The sequence below is a fragment of the Eptesicus fuscus genome, chromosome 18, assembly GCF_027574615.1.
Source record: "Eptesicus fuscus isolate TK198812 chromosome 18, DD_ASM_mEF_20220401, whole genome shotgun sequence".
NCBI classification, from domain to species: domain Eukaryota; kingdom Metazoa; phylum Chordata; class Mammalia; order Chiroptera; family Vespertilionidae; genus Eptesicus; species Eptesicus fuscus.
This window is the reverse complement of record NC_072490.1, coordinates 481,014-498,635: the sequence shown is the minus strand read 5'-3', so window position 1 is coordinate 498,635 and position 17,622 is coordinate 481,014. Positions and strand designations below refer to the sequence as shown.

The following is a 17,622-nucleotide window of genomic DNA, read 5'->3' as shown; positions in this document are numbered from 1 at the left end:
GGCGGATACCAGCAGATCTTGGAGGAGCCATTTATCAGTGATTGCAAAAACAAAGTGTGTGTGTGTGTGTATGTGTGGGCAGATCCTCTGTCCTAAATGTATGGGTCAGCAAATAGTATGCAGGTTTGGTGACCCCATTCTGCTCTCACACATAAAAAAGAGTGAGGTGAGGGGAGGATAGAAATAGTGAATTTGGTGGGTCTGTAACTCAAGAACAAGAAGTTGTGGGGACACTCCTTGAATCTGGGGCGTTTGCCCAATTCGCTGGACCCAGATGAACTTAACATATGTGACCTGAGCACTGGGCTCCAGGTGGCCCAGAGGCAAGGGGATGAATGCTACAGGTGGGAGAAGGGGGTAAGAGCCTCCATGAATGCAAGCCTTTCTACCCAGACCAAGTCTTGGGCTATAGGTTGCCAAGAAGGCCTGCACTCCTATCCTCCTAACCTTCAAGATAAAACGACTTTTTTTTTTTAAAGTTGTTTTTTTTAAAATATATTTTATTGATTTTTTACAGAGAGGAAGAGAGAGGGATAGAGTTAGAAACATCGATGAGAGAGAAACATCGATCAGCTGCCTCCTGCACACTCCCTACTGGGGATGTGCCAAGGTACATGCCCTTGACCGGAATCGAACCTGGGACCCTTCTGTCCGCAGGCCGACGCTCTATCCACTGAGCAAAACCGGTTAGGGCTAAAACGACTTTTTTTGATAGAATCAACTCAGTTGGATTCATGACCCAAGATGGGCATCAGGGGAGCTGCTCTCAAGAATGAATGCAGCTCTGGCTGGTTTTGCTCAGTGGATAGAGCGTCGGCCTATGGACTGAAGGACCCCAGGTTCAATTCTGGTCAAGGGCACATGCCCGGATTTCGGGTTCGATCCCCAGGGGGAGGTGTGCAGGAGGCAGCCGATCAATGATTCTCTCTCATCATTGATGTTTCTATCTTTCTCTCCATCTCCCTTCCTCTCTGAAATAAATAAAAATATATTTTTAAAAAAAGAACAAATACAAAATTTTGCACATATGTGAGTATGTACATTTTTCTGGAGAGAAGGCTCATCGCTTTCATTTTCAAAGAGGGCCATAGACAGACAATGTGATTTTTAAAAATCCAATATATTACCCTTTTTTATTATGCCTCTACTTAATTATCCAGCAGGTACCTAAGGAATTTAAATTTCAAAGATTTCCCCCGAAAATTAAGAAAGGTCAAGAGTTGACAGTGAAGTTTGAGAATGCGGCATGCCTGCTAATGCTTTCACTCTCTCCTTAAAACTCAGAAAGACAGGAAAGATTACATTAGGAATGATTACAGCTGACCTGAGGTAGATCAATCCACATGATCGCAGCTGAAATCAGTGCAGTCACTGTCAGTAACAGAAGAGGCGATGGAGATCATGACAGAAGACGGCCTGGAATTCGGAGACCAGCAGCCTAGTCTCTCTTCCTGGCTCCCCCTGCTTTAATCTGTGACCTTGGAAAGTCCCTTCTCCTTCTGGGCTTGGGCCTATAAAATACAGGCCACTGAAGTAGAATGGTGGTTTGCAAACTCTTTGAAGGCAATGAACATTATCCTCCTATATAATAAAGATGTAATATGCAAATTAACCCTCACGCCCTCACAAGATGGCTGCCTACGACCAGGCCAGCAGGGGGGTTAGTGAGGGACGACCAAACAACTGAACAAGCAGGCTGCATGGGGTGACCAGGCCGACAGAGGGGGGCAGTTAGGGGCGACCAGGCAGGCAAGCGGGTGAGCGATTAGGAGCCAGCAGTCCCGGATTGGAGAGGGTGCAGGTCAGGCACGAACTCCGTGCACTGGGCTTCTAGTGTTTATATAAAACCATCTAGAATTCATTAGAAGCTGAAACAAATTCAAAATGGCCGGCATACACATTTATATCCACTTCCAGAAGCCCCATAAGTTATTCTCCTTCAATATCTATACTTACTAAGCATTTACCACGATTTTTTTTTTTTAATATTTAAACTGAGATTTCAACCCTGGACATATCAGTCTTTTCTTTTTTTTAATATATTTTTATTGATTTCAGAGAGGAAGGGAGAAAGAGAGAGAGACAGAAACATCAATGATGAGAGAGAATCATTGATCTGCTGCCTCCTGCACACCCCACCTTGGGGATCGAGCCCGAAATCCGGGCATGTGCCTTTGACCAGAATCCTATCAGGGACCCTTCAGTCCGAAGGCCAACGCTCTATCCACTGAGCCAAACCAGCCAGGGTCACGTGATTGTTTAAAGTGTACTATTAATTAATGGAAACCTTAACACTTTATAAAAATAATTTTATTGATTGATTTTAGAGAGAGACAGGAAGGGAGAGAGGAAGAGAGGGAGAGAGAAACATCGATTTTTTGTTCCACTTATTTATGCACTTGCTGGCTGATTCTGTATGTGTCCTGACCGGGGATTGAACCCGCAGCCGTTGGTGTACGGGGACGACGCTCTAACTAACTGAGCTCCCCGGCCACGGCAGGTGCTGGTCCCCACCGTACAGACGAAGGAGCTGAATCACCGGCGTGGAAGGAACTTGCCCAAGTTCCCACAGCCAGTAAGTGGCCGAGCCAGGATTCAAGCCCCAGCAGCCAGCCTGAGTTCGTGCTGTGCATACCGCCTCTCAGACTGACCATCAAGGAACAGCGAAGCTCCCCGCCAAAGAAAAAGAATCTGAACGAGACAGAGATCCTGTCTCGTCAAAAACGTCTCCATATTTTGGAAGATGCAAAGCGGACAAATGAGGAGTAACTGACTTGGGTGCAGTCCCCTGGGTGCTGCAGCTGTCCACCCCGTCGACCCCATCCCACAGTCCCCTGTTGGAGACACGGGTTTCCTCTCCTCGCGTTGTGAGCACTAAGGAAGCCTGGAAACAGGCAGGCCGGGGAGGAGCCTGCAACCGAGGTACATGCCCTTGACCGGAATCGAACCCGGGACCCTTTGGTCCACAGGCCGAAGCTCTATCCATTGAGCCAAACCGGCCAGGGCCATTCTGGGCGTTAAGTGTTTGGGCCTGCTGGCCCCGGGCAGACCCAAACATTTCTGTTCTGTAACGTTTACAGCGATAAGAAACGCGCGCCAGGCATTCAGCAAAGAGAAGACACAGACGCTCTCCTGTAATCCTCACGCTAATTCTGAGGGTTAGGGATCATCTCTGCTGGCTGCATTGGAAAACTGGCGCTTAGGAGAAGTAACCTGCCCAACTAGGTCACAGCCAGGATTCTCACCCAGATCCTCACCACACCCAAGCCACACTCGGCCATTCTGCTCTGCTGTCTCCAGAGACCGGACTCCAGTGTCAAAGGAAGAGTTCCCCGAAGCCCGTGGAAAATAGTGAGAGCAAAAAAAGAGCTGTGTGTGGTCTGGTCCTGTTTGCAAACGGGGTCCTCCACAGATGGAGGGCTCTCCAGCCAGAGCCCGGCAGGGACCGGACCTGCGGCAGCATCTGCCCACGGGAGGGAGCGCCCCGCGCGGCAGCTCGGCCAGAGGGCAGCCCCGCGGGGTGAAGAGACCCCGCAGCAGGCAGCCCCCCGCCCTTTCCCTGACCTTTGGGGTGATGGTCGTGGTGGTGATGGTCGTGGTGGTGATGGTGGGGGGAAGGAGGGAGGGTTCTTCTCGCAGTGTGAGGCCGAGGAGCTTTCTACCTGAAAAGACTCCCAGATCCGATTTCCATTATTACTTTTTAAACAATCCCATTTATTTTTAAAAATATAGCTTCATTGATTTCAGAGAGGGAGAGCCATAGAGACATCAACGATGAGAGAGAATCAGTGACCGGCCGCCTCCTGCACGCCCCCGCCCCCCCCCACGGGCGATACGAGCCCACAACCCGGGCGTGTGCCCTTGAGCGGGAATCGAACCCGGGACCCCTCGGTCCGCAGGCCGACGCTCTAACCATTGAGCCACCGGCCAGGGCCCACATCCGCTGTGTCAAGTTCTCAGGAGACAAGGCGGCAATGGAACGACCAAGGGCAAGCGATGCCCGCGCCGGCGAAGCCCGCGCCTCCAGCACCCGGCGAACTTGGGGGGCACAAAGGGATGTCCCTGGAGGCCGGGCAGGTGCTTCTGCGGCGCCGGGCAGAGCGGAGGGACGGCCCCCACCCCTTCCTCCAGGGAGGGGCGGCCGGTCCCCTGGCTCCGGTCCGGGACAGAAAGGGGAGGCGGGCCCCCGATGCCTCCCACTCCGAGGGCCTGGGCGGCGGGCTGCGCCGGTCCGTCTCCCCACTCGCCGCCCCCTCTGCCCCACACGGTCCCCCTCAAGCCGCCTTTCGCCACCGCGCCGCTCCCCAGACCTCGCTTCCCCTATGGGCCCCGCCCCTCTGTCGTCCCGGGCCGGCCCCTGCTCCCTCCGCCCCGCGCCGCGCCGCCTGCCGAACCTTGAGCGTTACGTCGCACAGCTTGCCCTGCCGGCGGATCTCCTCCATGACGCCGTAGCCGCGACTAGGCAACTCGGACACGGAGAAGTGCACCAGGTCCTCCAGCTCCTCCGCGCCGTCCTCCACCATCTTCACCCGCCGCCGCGACTGCGCAGGCCTGGCCGGCCGGCCGGCTCCCAGCTCCGCGGGGCGGGGCGGGGCGGGGCGCGGGCGCGGGCGCGCGCCGACGTCGGCTGGAGCGCAGGCCTGGGAACAGACGGGCCTGCGCGGCCGCCGTAGGTCGGAGCCGGCTCTGCGCCGGAAGCCCTGCGGTCCCGCTTCCTGGTTCGTGCGCAGCTTTCGTTCCCTTGCGATCTCGACCCTGGTCTCGCGCCTGCAGCTGCCGCATTCTTCCGAGAATCAACGGTCCCGTCTCCTGTTTTCCTGATTCTGCCCTGACCTTACTCGTATCTCCACCGAGGACCGCGGACTTCATTTCCGCCACCACCTCAATACTTCCGGGACCTCCGGAAGCGGCCCGTTGCCATGGCGACCGTGTACACAACCTGACAGCTGCGCGCGCGGGTTTTCCTTCGCAGCAGTTGCAGTGGTGGTGCGGCGGCGGGGCTGCTGCCTCCGGAGCGGTAAGCAGGGCCCATGCGCCGTCGGGATGGGGTGAAGGGAGGTCCGAGAGGAGCGGGTGTACGCCGGGCGGCGGGCGGCGGGCGGCGGCTGGGATCCGAACATCGCTCCACCCGGGAGTTCCCCAGCGTGGCTCCCTGACGCTGAAACCCGGGCGCGGCATCGCGGGGGGCCCTTTCAGGCTGGCCGAGGCTTCGAGTCTTCAGATCTAACGTTCCCTGTCCGAGGGCGCGAGGCTGGGGTCCAGAGGTAGCCTAGGCCCTTCTGCTCTTAATGTTTTCGAACTGGAAGGGGCTTGAGGCTCGCCAGTCCGAGCCCTTTGCTTTACAGATGAGAAAACTGCTCCAGAGAAGGACAGGGGTGGTCCTAAGGCCCACTGCCTCCCAGACTCCACATAGGGGTCCGACATGTTGGGTGAGAAAAGGAGAAAGGCCAGTTTCTGCGTGGATCCGAGTGTTTTGTTTAGCCCAAGGCTGGGTGCGTTTGGACCCCGTTTTGGGCTGGTTCCGATGCCGCTGCCGCTCTGGCTATGAGGTTTCCCATGAGAGTCCCTGGTCCTGGCAGGAGCGCTGTAAGATAGGGACTCCCCTGGTGCCCATCTTCCCAGCGTATGGCCCCTCTCCTTTCATTGAGCCGACAGGTGCTTGGTGGCAGTTCTATTCCTTCCCACCCCAAAAACAAACAAAGACACCCCGAGCCTCAACAGCAGGGGCGCTGCCTGGTGGCCACTCGGAAATATCTCATGGTAGCAGTTCCCGTGAGAGGGCAGCATTCCCCACAAGGACCTCAGGGAGGAGGACCCCACGAAAAGGGAGGGCGTGGTGACGGGGCTGCACATGGCTTCTTGAAAGTGGTGCTTGGAAAGTGAGCGTCCTCCTAGCGGGGCTGTGGGCTTTGGGGTGGCTGTGGGAGGGCAGTGACAATTGATGCCCTCGGGGACTCTCTCAGTAGTGACCGAAGACGGACCCACATGTGGAGATTCAGCACCCCTCTGACTTCCAGCCATGACCATCACCACCACGCACCGTTTCTTGGGCACCTGCCCCGTGCTGGGTACTGTTGTGGACATTGAGGGGGGATTCAGATAAAAGGCGCAGCCCTGTCCCCCAGCAGCTTGTCGTGTAATCTGGGAGCCGAAACCCGCTCAGATGATGTGGCGTAAGAACGGTAACAAGCATCGTTTCAGTAAGTGCGAGGTGCACGGGGTCCCCAAAGGTCTGGGTGCCGAGGGACTGCTGAGGGGCAGACGTGCAGGAGGGTGCAGTGAAGAGAGAAGCAGAGAAGGCTTGCCTCTGGTGACGGGTCTGGCTCCTGGCATGCCTGGGCCATGGGTGTGAGCACGGGGAGGGCCTTGGGAAGCACAGCGGGGTGACTGCATGTGCATGTTGGCAAATTGCATGGTAGAGAAGGGGCAGGCTCCGAGGGGAGGGTGAGGCTTGGGAGTGGCCTGCGCAGGCCTTGTGCGGTCTGTGGGTGGGGGCTGCCAAGAGGGACCTGTGGGCACCAGCCCCCAGAGGCTGCCCTAATGGGTACCTCTCAGAAGGAGGATGGGCCCTCAGACTGGTATGGGGGAATGGTTCCCAGCTCTTTAGAGATTGAGGGTGTTTGCTGGAGTCCAAACACACCTCCCTCCACTCTCAACTTCCCAGTCATCTCGACCAAAGTGAACTTAGAGGTGAGAGGTTCTCTTCAGTCTCTTCAGCTTGGAGTTCGTGTTAGAGCTACGTGAGGCTTCTTGTTTCTCAAGAGCAGTTTTTTTTGTTGTTGTTGTTTTTTGTTTTTTTTTTACAATCAACAAATTAGAAAATGAGTTGAGAACCACTCAAGATCAGTTTTGTCGACAAGGATTTCAGGACTGACATTGGACAAGCCGTGATCTTGGCTCACCTGAAGGCCTCTCACGTTCATTTTCTAAAAATTAAAAGGTCTGAATGATCCCCGGCGGAAAAGACTCTCCTGCCGCCATCCCTGGAGGCATGTAGGAGGTGGCACACTCTCCAACAGGCAAATGTGAAAGTCACGTGTTTGCTGACTGGATCTGACACCTGACGGGCTTGTAACCGGGGTTGGAGTTTTATGTCCACATCATTGACACGAAACAGAAAGGGGAGGGCCTGCCTCTATTTAATTTGCTTCTACAGGTACTTCATGCCACCTGGGAGTTAATACAATTATGAGAGGAGAGCAAGTGGTCACCACAGGTTGTGTCTAGAAGTGTGGAGGAACATTCATGTTTTTAAAACATCGGGTCATTTTTAGCCAGTAACACTCACTGAACCTCTCTTAGACGATACATGTAAAATGTTACCATTCTTTATTTAATGTGCTTTTAAAAAATGCAATAATTGACTTTAATTAAAAGAAGAAATCTGGCCCTGGCAAGTGTGGTTAGAAGACTTGGGGGTTTTAATTTTTGGTCAAGGGCACATACCTACCTGGGTTGCAGGTTTGATCCTCAGCCCCAGTGGGGACAAGTGCAGGAGGCAACCAATCGATGTCTCTCTCTCACATCAATGTTTCTCTCTCTCTCTCTCCCTCCCTCCCTCCCTCCCTCTATTCCTCTCTCAAAAAAACAATGGAAAAAATAGCCTCAGGTGAGGGTTAACAAGCAAAAAGAAGAAATCTGTTCTGACTTTTTCTTTACAATAAAGCTCTTGAAAATTAGCTTTTAGAAAGTATTAAACATCCTATCAGTTTTGCAATAGCCCACAGTGTTGGAGTGCTTTGCAATGCCCAAGCAAGCTGTTTTCCTCTTAATAATTCTGTTGATAATGCTTTTTTCCAATTTGAAGGCGAAATGGAGTCAGCTCCCTATGCCTCACGTTTCCCTAATTCTTCATAAAGTCAGTGAATTCCTCTGTTGGTTGTCTTTCCCACACGTATCCAGGAGTTCCTGCCCTGGGGAAGTACAGGTTATTTTAGGGACAACGGGCTTCTTTCTCCTTTCTTTCTTTCTTTCTTTCTTTCTTTCTTTCTTTCTTTCTTTCTTTCTTTCTTTCTTTTAAAACAGTTTTATTGATTTCAGAGAGGAAGGGAGAGGAAGAGAGAGACAGAAACGTCCATGAGGAGAGAGAATCATCGATCGATCGGCTGCCTCCTGCACGCCCCCCCCACTGGGGATCGAGCCCCCAACCCGAGCGTGTGCCCTGACCGGGAATCAAACTGTGACCCCCTGGTTCACAGGTTGACGCTCAGCCACTGAGCCCCGCCCACTGGGCTCCTTCTGACTGAACTGATCCAGCCTGACGGGGAGTTGTGTGACAGCTCACAGGTCCTCCTTCGACTTGGTCTCTGTTCAGAGTCGCTTTGTACGCATGGAGCATTAACTCTAAATGAGCTGTTGGCATTCTGTCTTTACATTTATGGTTCCATAAAGTGAAATTATTGAAATTTCAGAGCCCAGTCTTAAGACTACATGACCATAAACTACTTGATGATACTCAAATTATTTTTAAAAAGGAGAAAGAAGGAAAGAAAAAAATATTAGATGGTCCTAGAAAAATTTACATGTTAAATTAGACATTTTGGAACAACTTTAAAAACCTTGGAATAATTTAAAATCGTATTATGTTAGTTTTCCCAATAGCCTTGAACAATGAGATCATTTTGTGTATTTGTCTGGACCTGCATCATGTTTTCTAGTATGACTTAATTAGGTTTAGTGCAATTGATAATTACAGATAGGTTTTTACTTAGCTTTTCATAGAGATCTTTACATTATCTCTCAATATTTAATCCTTTTCATCAGCATACAAGAGGCAACTAAAGAGCTGAATGTTTGTTTTTCATTGATTTCAGAGAGGAAGGGAGAGAGAGAGAAACATCGAAGATGAGAGAGAATCCTTGATTGGCTGCCTCCTGCACGCCCCCTACTGGGGAGTGGGAGATTGAGTCTGCAACCCGGGCAAGTGCCCTTGGCCGGAATCGAACCTGGGACGCTTTAGTCCGCGGGCCGACGCTCTATCCACTGAGCCAAACCGGCGAGGGCAAGAGTTGATTGTTTTTTAAGTTCCCCTTAAAGCAATAAAAATCTGTGCAATTATTACTTCTATTTAATAACACTTTTGCTTCTACACTCGATGTCAATGCTGGAACCAAAACTTAATGTCTAATTAGTATTAAATGCTTTATGCAGACACTGTCAGGATAAAAGGCCCAGTGTAATTTAAAAAATATATATATATTTTATTGTTTTTTTTTACAGAGAGGAAGGGAGAGGGATAGAAAGTTAGAAACATCGATGAGAGAGAAACATCGATCAGCTGCCTCTTGCACACCCCCTACAGGGGATGTGCCTGCAACCAAGTTACATGCCCTTGACCAGAATCGAACCCTGGGACCTTTCAGTCCGCAGGCGGACACTCTATCCACTGAGCCAAACCGGTTAGGGCAGGCCTAGTGTAATTTGACAGTGAGACTAATATCCAATAAAGATGAGACTTCATATTTATCCTTGGGAGGTTGTACAATTCATTTTGTTTTTAATTTATCTTTCTTGTTGAAAGTATACAGGTGTCCACTTTGGTGTGTGTGTGTGTGTGTGTGTGTGTGTGTGTGTTTTTCCCCATTGACCCCTCCTCCTTGCACCCACCCCTCTCAAGCCTTGGCCACACTATTGCCTGTCCGTGGGCTATGAATATATGCTTAAGATCCCCAGTTAATCTCTCCCCCCACCACACACACACACACACACACACCCACACACCCCACACACACCTTCCTTCTGAAATTCATCAGTCTGTTCATGGTTCTCTGTCTCTAGATCTATTTTGTTCATCAGTTAATTTTATTTATTAGATTCCACATATGAGTGAGATCATGTGATACTTACCTTTTTCTGACTGGCTTATTTCGCTTGGCATAATGCTCTCCAGGCCCATTCATGCTGCTGCAATTCCGTTTTCAAAAGTATTTATACTTCATTATTTGGGTAGGATCTGAGAGAGCCGTTAACTCTCCCCTTTTGTAGCATCTCTCGAGTTTGCTTTACTGTTTATGGAGCTTTTCCATTATAGGACAACTCTATCCATTGGAAAGTTCCTTTACTTAAATCGCCCCCCATCCCTTGTATCTATAAGCATTCTACTCATCCTATTCCATGAAGCTACCTCAAACATTTGTTTCAGCATTTTATTAGCCATGGTAATTATTTGTGATCATACAAATACAGGAATACACATATAGGTGTTTCTGTCTGAAAGAAGATGGTGAGACTATAGTTAGTTTTAGGAGAAGAGGAAGAAGTGCCAGAGAAGAAAGAATATTTGGTTATGAGCTAGCGGGTTGCGGCTCCATCCCCAGTGTGGGGCGTGCAGGAGGCAGCCGATCACGATTCTCTCTCATCATTGATGTTTCTCTCTCCCTCTCCCTCTCCCTTCCTCTCTGAAATCAATAAAAATATTTTTTTAGGAAAATTAGTTTTAATGCTTTTCATGGTAAGTACTTTCAAGGAAAATACAGGGAAGGAGGCAAAGCATCAGGGGACTCAGAGCGGAGCATTGCGAGAAACCACACCTAAGACTCCGCGCGGAAGGGCTCGGGCAGGAGGGAGCGTCTCAGCCTTTTCCTTCAGTCTCTCGGGGCGGGGTCCATGGTGGACGCGGTGAGGCCACCTGGAAAGCCGAGGGACCGGGCTTGGTGAGCAGGTCCTGTGGGCACAGCACGGCGATGCTCAGGGTGAGAGGGGAGGTGGCTCCCGGGGACGGGAGACCAGGGACTGGGCACCACTCCCTTCTCTGCTGGGTGAGTGACACCCCCTCTCGCTGTCGCCTGGTGATTGACGGCTGCTGACAGCGTCGCTGTCTTCCTCTCTCCAGCTAGAATGAGCACCAGGAAAAAAGTGCACGCGTTTGTCCGTGTCAGACCCACCGACGACTTTGCTCATGACATGATCAGATACGGCGATGACAACAAAGTAAGTGCGACGCGTGTGCCCTCACCGCGGGTGGCCTCTCTCCGCCCCGCCTCGCTAGCTAGGGCGTGAGCAGGTCGTGGCCCTTTAAGGACTCCAGGGTCCATCAGGCCCAAACCGTTCCCCGGCAATGCTGTTGGTGAGGAAACTCCGGGCACTCCCATTCTCCATTGTCTTTTTGGTTAATAAGCTTCCCTTTAGCCCTGGCCGGTTGGGCTCAGTGGATAGAGCGTGGGCCTGCCGACAGAAGGGTCCCGGGTTCGATTCCGGTCAAGGGCACGTGCCCGGGTTTCTGGCTCGATCCCCAGTAGGAGGCGTGCAGGAGGCAGCCGATCCATGATTCTCTCTCATCATTGATGCTTCTCTCTCCCCCTCCCCCTTCCTCTCTGAAATCAATAAAAATATATTTTTAAAAGTAATAATGAAGGCCCCCCTGTGCTAAAGCAGTTCAGTAAGAACATGGAAAAGGTGCTTGGCCCCGTACCAGAGCTGGGGAGCCACCACATCCCCCCGTGGACTGGGGCGGGAGGGGCGGGACCTGGATGGTGCTGCAGGGTCCCGCCCGCCCGCCGCCGGGGCTGTGCGGCTGCTGCGGCGGCAGCTTCCTCCCCCTCCCAGACGTCGGCCCACACGGAGTCCCTGTCCTCACCGAGGGTCACTCCCTCTTTTGTTCCACATCAGGCCTCAGCCATCGGTGATTTTTCTGCACCAATTTACAGCAATTTCCTAACAACTATGCCTTCATCTCCCCGTCTCCCTCTCCCTCCCTCCCCATCGCCTCTCTTTGCCGACCTAGACCATCGATATTCACTTAAAAAAAGACACTCGGAGAGGCGTTGTCAATAACCAGCAGACGGACTGGTCCTTCAAGCTGGACGGCGTGCTCCACGATGCCTCCCAGGACCTGGTCTACGAGACCGTCGCCAAGGACGTGGTGGCTCAGGCCCTCGACGGCTATAACGGTAACGTAGCTCCTCGGCTGCCTGACTGAGAGGACAGACCCGTGGGGCCCTCGGAGAGGGGCACGCCCCCCCCCCCCCCCCCCCCCGTGAATAAAATGAATCCTCCCTCGCTAACTTCTGCTTGCCTATTGGTCTGCCTCCACGTTCTTGCCCGAAGTCCGGACCCTGCCTGCCGTCACAGGAGTGACGCGGGCTCTCTGTTGTCACGGCGATTCGCCTTCGGCGCTGCCCTGTTTCAGATAGCTCACCTACTTAGTTTTGAAGACAGTGCCCTTATGATGGACTCGGTGGAGTCCAAACCTTGTTCTCTACGCTCCCTGCTGGGTGTTGCTTCCATCCATTCAGTCAGCACCGTCGACTGTTGATGCTCTCGTATTGGACCGTGTGCACATATAGTGCTAAAAACATGAGTCACGTTTGATTTCTTAACAAATTAAAAGCAGCTGTGTCAGGAAATGTTTACAGGCTCGTTCAGTGTAAGATTGTTTAGAAATCTTTTTTTTTTCTTTCCCCTTTTAAAGATTTAAAAACCCTCCGACTGTATCACAGTCGGTAGACTGAGACCACTCGGTGGCTGCTGACTAGCATGTTCCCTGTTTGCAACTTTGAGGTCTGTTCCACGTCCCGGGGCCCCCGCTGGGCGGCTCCGTTGGTTAGAGCAGCGTCCCCTCTACGCCAAGGTTGCGGGTCCCTCCCCGGGCAGGGCACATCCCAGGAGCAGCCACGAACCTGTCAGTACGTGGAACAGCAAACTGACGTTGCTCTCTCCCTCCCCTTCTCTCTGAAATCAATACGTAAAGATGAAAACTTTAAAGAAGGCCCTGAGCGGAGATGCCCAAACACTGTACACGCTCCCCGTGGTCACGGAGGTGTGGTCCGCACTGACCCTGCGGGCTGTGGCCCCGAGGAGGCAGAGACAGGAAGTAAGGCCCAGGTGCCGTGGAACCACAAGTGGGTTCTGAGTGCCAGCCCAAGTGACTCCTTCCGCACGTTTGTGTCGGGTCCGTAGACACCCTGTCTGAGTTCCGGCTCACACTCGGAGTTTAGGCAGCCGGTAAAATTCGACCCGTCCCGGAAAGGGAGCATCCGTTCGGCAAAGGCAGCCTGGTTTCCGTGGCGCGGCGTTGCCCGGTGGGTCTGCCGGGTGAACGCCCCGAAGCGGCCTTGGGGACAGGGTCTGGCGCAGGCTGCCCAGGAAGGGCAGGTGGGAACCTGAGCCCAGGGGACCTCGTGGCTCGTGTCCCGGAGCCTGGCGGTGGCGTGGACCTACAGGGTGTGAGGGGTGTACGCAGAGGCCGTCCCCGAGGGCAGGGGCTCCCGATGAGGACCTGGCCGGGGCGGTCTGTTTCCGGAAGGGGAATGGGTCCTCCTGGCGGCCCCGCTCCGTCTGTGGGAACGTGCCATCTACAAAGAATTCTCCCCATTGAGGGGAAATGCCTTTTCCACTCCCATCTCTTCCTGGGGCTTTCAAACGCCTTTGCCTCCTGCCTGGCCAGCCCCTCGGGGAGGCCTCGCCCTGAGTCCCTGGCAGTTCATGGTCTTGCTAAAGGAGGGCTGGAGTTCTGCCCTGGCCAGTGTGGCTCAGTGGATACAGCGTCGGCCTTCAGACTGAAGTGTCCTGGGTTCGATTCCAGTCAAGGGCACATGCCTGGGTTGCGGGCTCGATCCCCAGTAAGGGGTGTGCAGGAGGCAGCGGATCAGTGATTCTCTCTCATCATTGATGTTTCTATCTCTCTTTCCCTTCCTCTCTGAAACAATAAAAATATATTTTAAAAATCTATAATAATAAAAGCGTAATATGCTAATTAGACCGGACAACCGAACCACCGGACGAAGCTGGGGCTGCAGGGGCCGAGCCCCTTGCACAAATTTCGTGCATCGGGCCTCTAGTAAAAAAAAAACACATAAATAACTACGTAGAAAAATCGGGTGAGGATTAACCAAAAAAAAGAGAAGGGCTGGAGCTCAATCCTTTTCGGCTCCTCCCCTTCCCAGGAAAACCCGCAGTCGCTCTGCTCCCTCAGACCCCCTCCCTCCCTCCTCCCCACGCCCCCGCTCTCCGAAGCAGCCCTGGTCAGTCTCTGGGGAGAGGGAACAGCAGAGCACTCGGTGGGCCTCGGATTCAGAGCAGCCACCTGTATTCCGAGCATATATGTCCCCATTTCCCTGCCCACCCTCCCTCCACGGCAGGAAATCCTGGTCTCTGCGGAGGGGCGTGCGGGGGGTGGGGATGGGGTGGGGGTGGGGGGGAGAGCTAGCCTCGGAGCTGTTTCCCTGGCGGTCACCGAGCCCTATTTTTGAAATGGTTGCAGGCACCATCATGTGCTATGGGCAGACGGGAGCCGGCAAGACTTACACCATGACGGGGACCACGGAGAACTACAAGCATCGAGGGATCCTGCCCCGGGCTCTGCAGCAGGTAGGGGTGCGGGGGGGGGGGGGGCACACAGGTCCCCGCTCTGCCACAGGTGCTGCCGGCCCAGGCCAGCTGCTGGAGACCCGGGGGCGACAGGATGCACATGGGGGGAGGGGGAGGGGGTGTCCGTGAGTCAGAGGCCTCAGGAAACCAGGGGTGCGGGTTTTGGACCCCGGCCCACGCCCACGCCGAACCTGTTTCCTCGTTCGTTTGTAAAAGAGGGCGTGGGCCATGCCGACTGGCTTGTGGCTGCTGCGCTGGTCTGTGGCCTGTGACTGAGGATCTGAGGCCCGAATCAGGTCCTTCCTGGCTTGAATGAGGGGATAGGGGCCCTGCAGAGCGTCCACCACCCCGGCCCGCCCCCCCAAAGCGCCACGGCCACGGGAGGGAGCGGAGCTGGCCCGGCTCTGAGGTCTGAGTCAGTGTCTCACCCTCCCCACCCCCCACCCCCCGCAGGGGTCTGGGAAGTGGGAAGCCAGATGGAAGGCAGGAGGGAAGGGCCTTCCTTTGGGGGTGCGAGCCTTGGTTTGAGGACCCTCTGGAGATAGGAGGCAAAGGGCTTTCCCCCCGGCCCCCCCGAAGGCATCTTGAGCTTGTACACCCCTGTCCTGGAAGAATGGCAGGTCCCCCTCCCACACAAGCCACCACGCTCGGCGCTCTGAAGCAACGCCTTGGTAATGCGCTGTCAGAGCCTCAGGGTCTCAGGATCTTCTGAGATGTCAGTAGTCCAGCCCCGTGTTGTCCAATAGAAATATAATGTAAGTCACATGCACAAGTTTTAAATATAGACATTATTTATTTCAGAGAGGAAGAAGAGAGAGAGAGAGAGAGAGAGAGAGAGAAACATCCATGATGAGAGAGGATCATGGACCGGCTGCCTCCTGCACACCCCCCACTGGGGATTGAGCCCACAACCCAGGTATATGCCCTTGATTAGAATCGAACCCGGGACCCTTCAGTCCACAGGCTGACGCTCTACCCACTGAGCCAAACCGACCAGGGCCACATGTGCAATTTTGAGTTGTCCAGTAGCCACACGTGAAAAAGTCACACATGTGAAATTAGCTTTTCATCATATATGTCATTTAACCCAGTATACCCAAAATATCATCTCTACATGTAATCAATATGAAAAGTATTGAGATATTTTACATTCTTGTCCTCATACTAAGTTTTTGAAATCTGGTGTGTATTTCCATTTAGACACCAAATATTCATCAGAAATACTTGTCTGTATTTAGATGGCATAAAAGTCACAGTTGAGAAATAGATTTATAAACCCAAGTTGTTCCGAATATACTTACAGGTTTACCAGTAGCTGAATCGCGTCTCGGTTTTTAAATGTCCATTTGGGTTCACTGAAATCACAGGAGGTCGACAGTGTGTTTCCTCGTTGGCACTGGCCACACGTGGAGTCCGCAGCTGCAGGTCCAGGCCGTGAGCTCCCGGTCGGACCTCCAGGGTCATCTCGCCGGCTCCCGTTTGACACAATAGAAAACTCAGGTCCAGAGAGGGGGAGCCGCCGTCCGCAGGCGCCTGCTGCTCGGTGCCACGCGAGCTGGGTGACAAGCCCTTTAGCACGCGGAGCCTCCCGCGGACCGGGGTTGCCCTGCCCGACGTCAGTCACGGGGGTTCCGAGGATGCAGTGAAACCCTGGGTGTGAGAGAGGCTTATGCCTGGTGAGACCCTGTAAACTGGAGACCTGCACCCCGAGTCCTTCCTCTTCATCACCCCTCTGCTCCCGGGACCTGAGTGAGGTTCAGCCAACCTGTAAGTCAGGCCTCCAACACCAGGGGCCGCTGAGCATCCCACGGGAACCAAGAGGCCACCAGTTCAGTTCCTGGTCGGGGCACACGCCCGGGCTGCAGGCTCACTCCCCTGGGGCAGCGGGCAGGAGGCAGCCGATCGTGACGTTAATCTCTCTGTCCCTCTCCCTTCCTCTTTCTCTAAAAACATATGAAAACGACACGGTGATAGTAAACGTCACCCGATGGACTAGAATGATAGTCGTCGTTGCTGATGATCGTCACCCCAACAGACCGTAAATGCTTTTAGGAGAAGGTCTCTGATTGATGGCTGAGGCCCCTCGGAGGCCCGCCCTCCCCTGGCACAGGCTGCCCCCTGCAGCCCGGCTGCGGGCGGCGACCGCTGTCTGACCTCCCACCAGGTGTTCAGGATGATCGAGGAGCGCCCCACGCACGCCATCACCGTGCGCGTCTCCTACCTGGAGATCTACAACGAGAGCCTGTTCGACCTCCTGTCCACGCTGCCCTACGTGGGGCCCTCCGCCACGCCCGTGGCCATCGTGGAAAACCCGCACGGGGTCTTCATCAAGGGCCTGTCGGTCCACCTCACCAGTCAGGAGGAGGACGCCTTCAGCCTCCTCTTTGAGGTGAGAGGCTCGATGCTACGATTTCTCCCTCCCTCCCTCTCTTTCTTTCTCTTATTTTTTCCTCACACCCTTCTTCTTAGTTTTTTACTTTGATAATCAGGGTGAAAATTAAAAATATACTCACTGAGCGATTTCAGCTAGTACCAAAACACAGGAATAGCTCTGGCCGGCATGGCTCGATGGTTAGAGTGTTGGCTCCGCGCGCTGAAGGGTCACGGGTTTGATTCCCGGTCAAGGGCACCTACCTAGGTTGTGGGTTCAATGAAAAAGAAATATATATGTAAATGGCCCTAGCCAGTTTGGCTCAGTGGAGAGAGCGTTGGCCCGCGGACTAAAGGGTCCTGAGTTTGGTCAAAGGCATGAACCTCGGCTGCAGGCGCGATCCCTGTGTGGGAGGCAATCAGTCGATGTTTCTCTCTCTGTCTCTCCCACTCCACCCTCTCTCAACACACACACACACACACACACACACGCATATGAATAAAAAAGAATTACTTGTTTTCTACATGTGGCAACAATAATGTATATTTTGGCTTATTTCCTTCCAGTCTTTTTTTCCTGTGCAGTTTTTTCTTTATGTAGTTGAAATTGCCCCCCCCACCCACCCACTTAACATTAAATCATAGGCATTTGTGGTATAGGAAAAAATAAGGATTAATACCTTATCAATAAAAATAATAAAAGCACCAATTATTGTTTCCTCCTCCCCCCCATTAAAAAAAATTTTTTTTTATTGATTTCAGAGAGGAAAGGAGAGGGAGAGAGAAATAGAAACATCAATGATGAGCAAGAATCATGGATCGGCTGCCTCCTACACACCCCCCATTGTGGATCGAGCCCACAACCTGGGTATGTGCCCTGAACGGGAATCGAACTGTGACCTCCTAGTTCCATGGTCGGCAAACTGCGGCTCGAGAGCCACATGC

General features: G+C 53.2%; 2 protein-coding genes across 4 annotated transcripts in view; one reads left to right on the top strand and one right to left on the bottom strand.

Moving 5' to 3' along the window:
- KLHL18 (kelch like family member 18) overlaps window positions 1-4,580 on the bottom strand; it is a 36,262-nt gene extending 31,682 nt beyond the window's left edge. For all 3 annotated transcript variants that reach the window (XM_054708181.1, XM_028133876.2, XM_008155960.3), the window contains exon 1: window positions 4,395-4,580. In XM_054708181.1, coding sequence (XP_054564156.1) covers window positions 4,395-4,523 — 129 coding nt within the window. In that variant the 5' untranslated portion in view covers window positions 4,524-4,580. The remainder of the gene's footprint in view (window positions 1-4,394) is intronic.
- A 105-nt stretch (window positions 4,581-4,685) lies between these two features.
- The window catches only part of KIF9 (kinesin family member 9), a 35,406-nt gene continuing 22,469 nt past the window's right edge, over window positions 4,686-17,622 (top strand). The window contains exons 1-6 of the mRNA XM_028133858.2: window positions 4,686-5,017; window positions 5,964-6,200; window positions 10,832-10,929; window positions 11,723-11,888; window positions 14,201-14,307; window positions 16,472-16,696. Of these exons, the coding sequence (XP_027989659.1) occupies window positions 6,164-6,200; window positions 10,832-10,929; window positions 11,723-11,888; window positions 14,201-14,307; window positions 16,472-16,696 (633 nt within the window). The 5' untranslated portion in view covers window positions 4,686-5,017; window positions 5,964-6,163. The remainder of the gene's footprint in view (window positions 5,018-5,963; window positions 6,201-10,831; window positions 10,930-11,722; window positions 11,889-14,200; window positions 14,308-16,471; window positions 16,697-17,622) is intronic.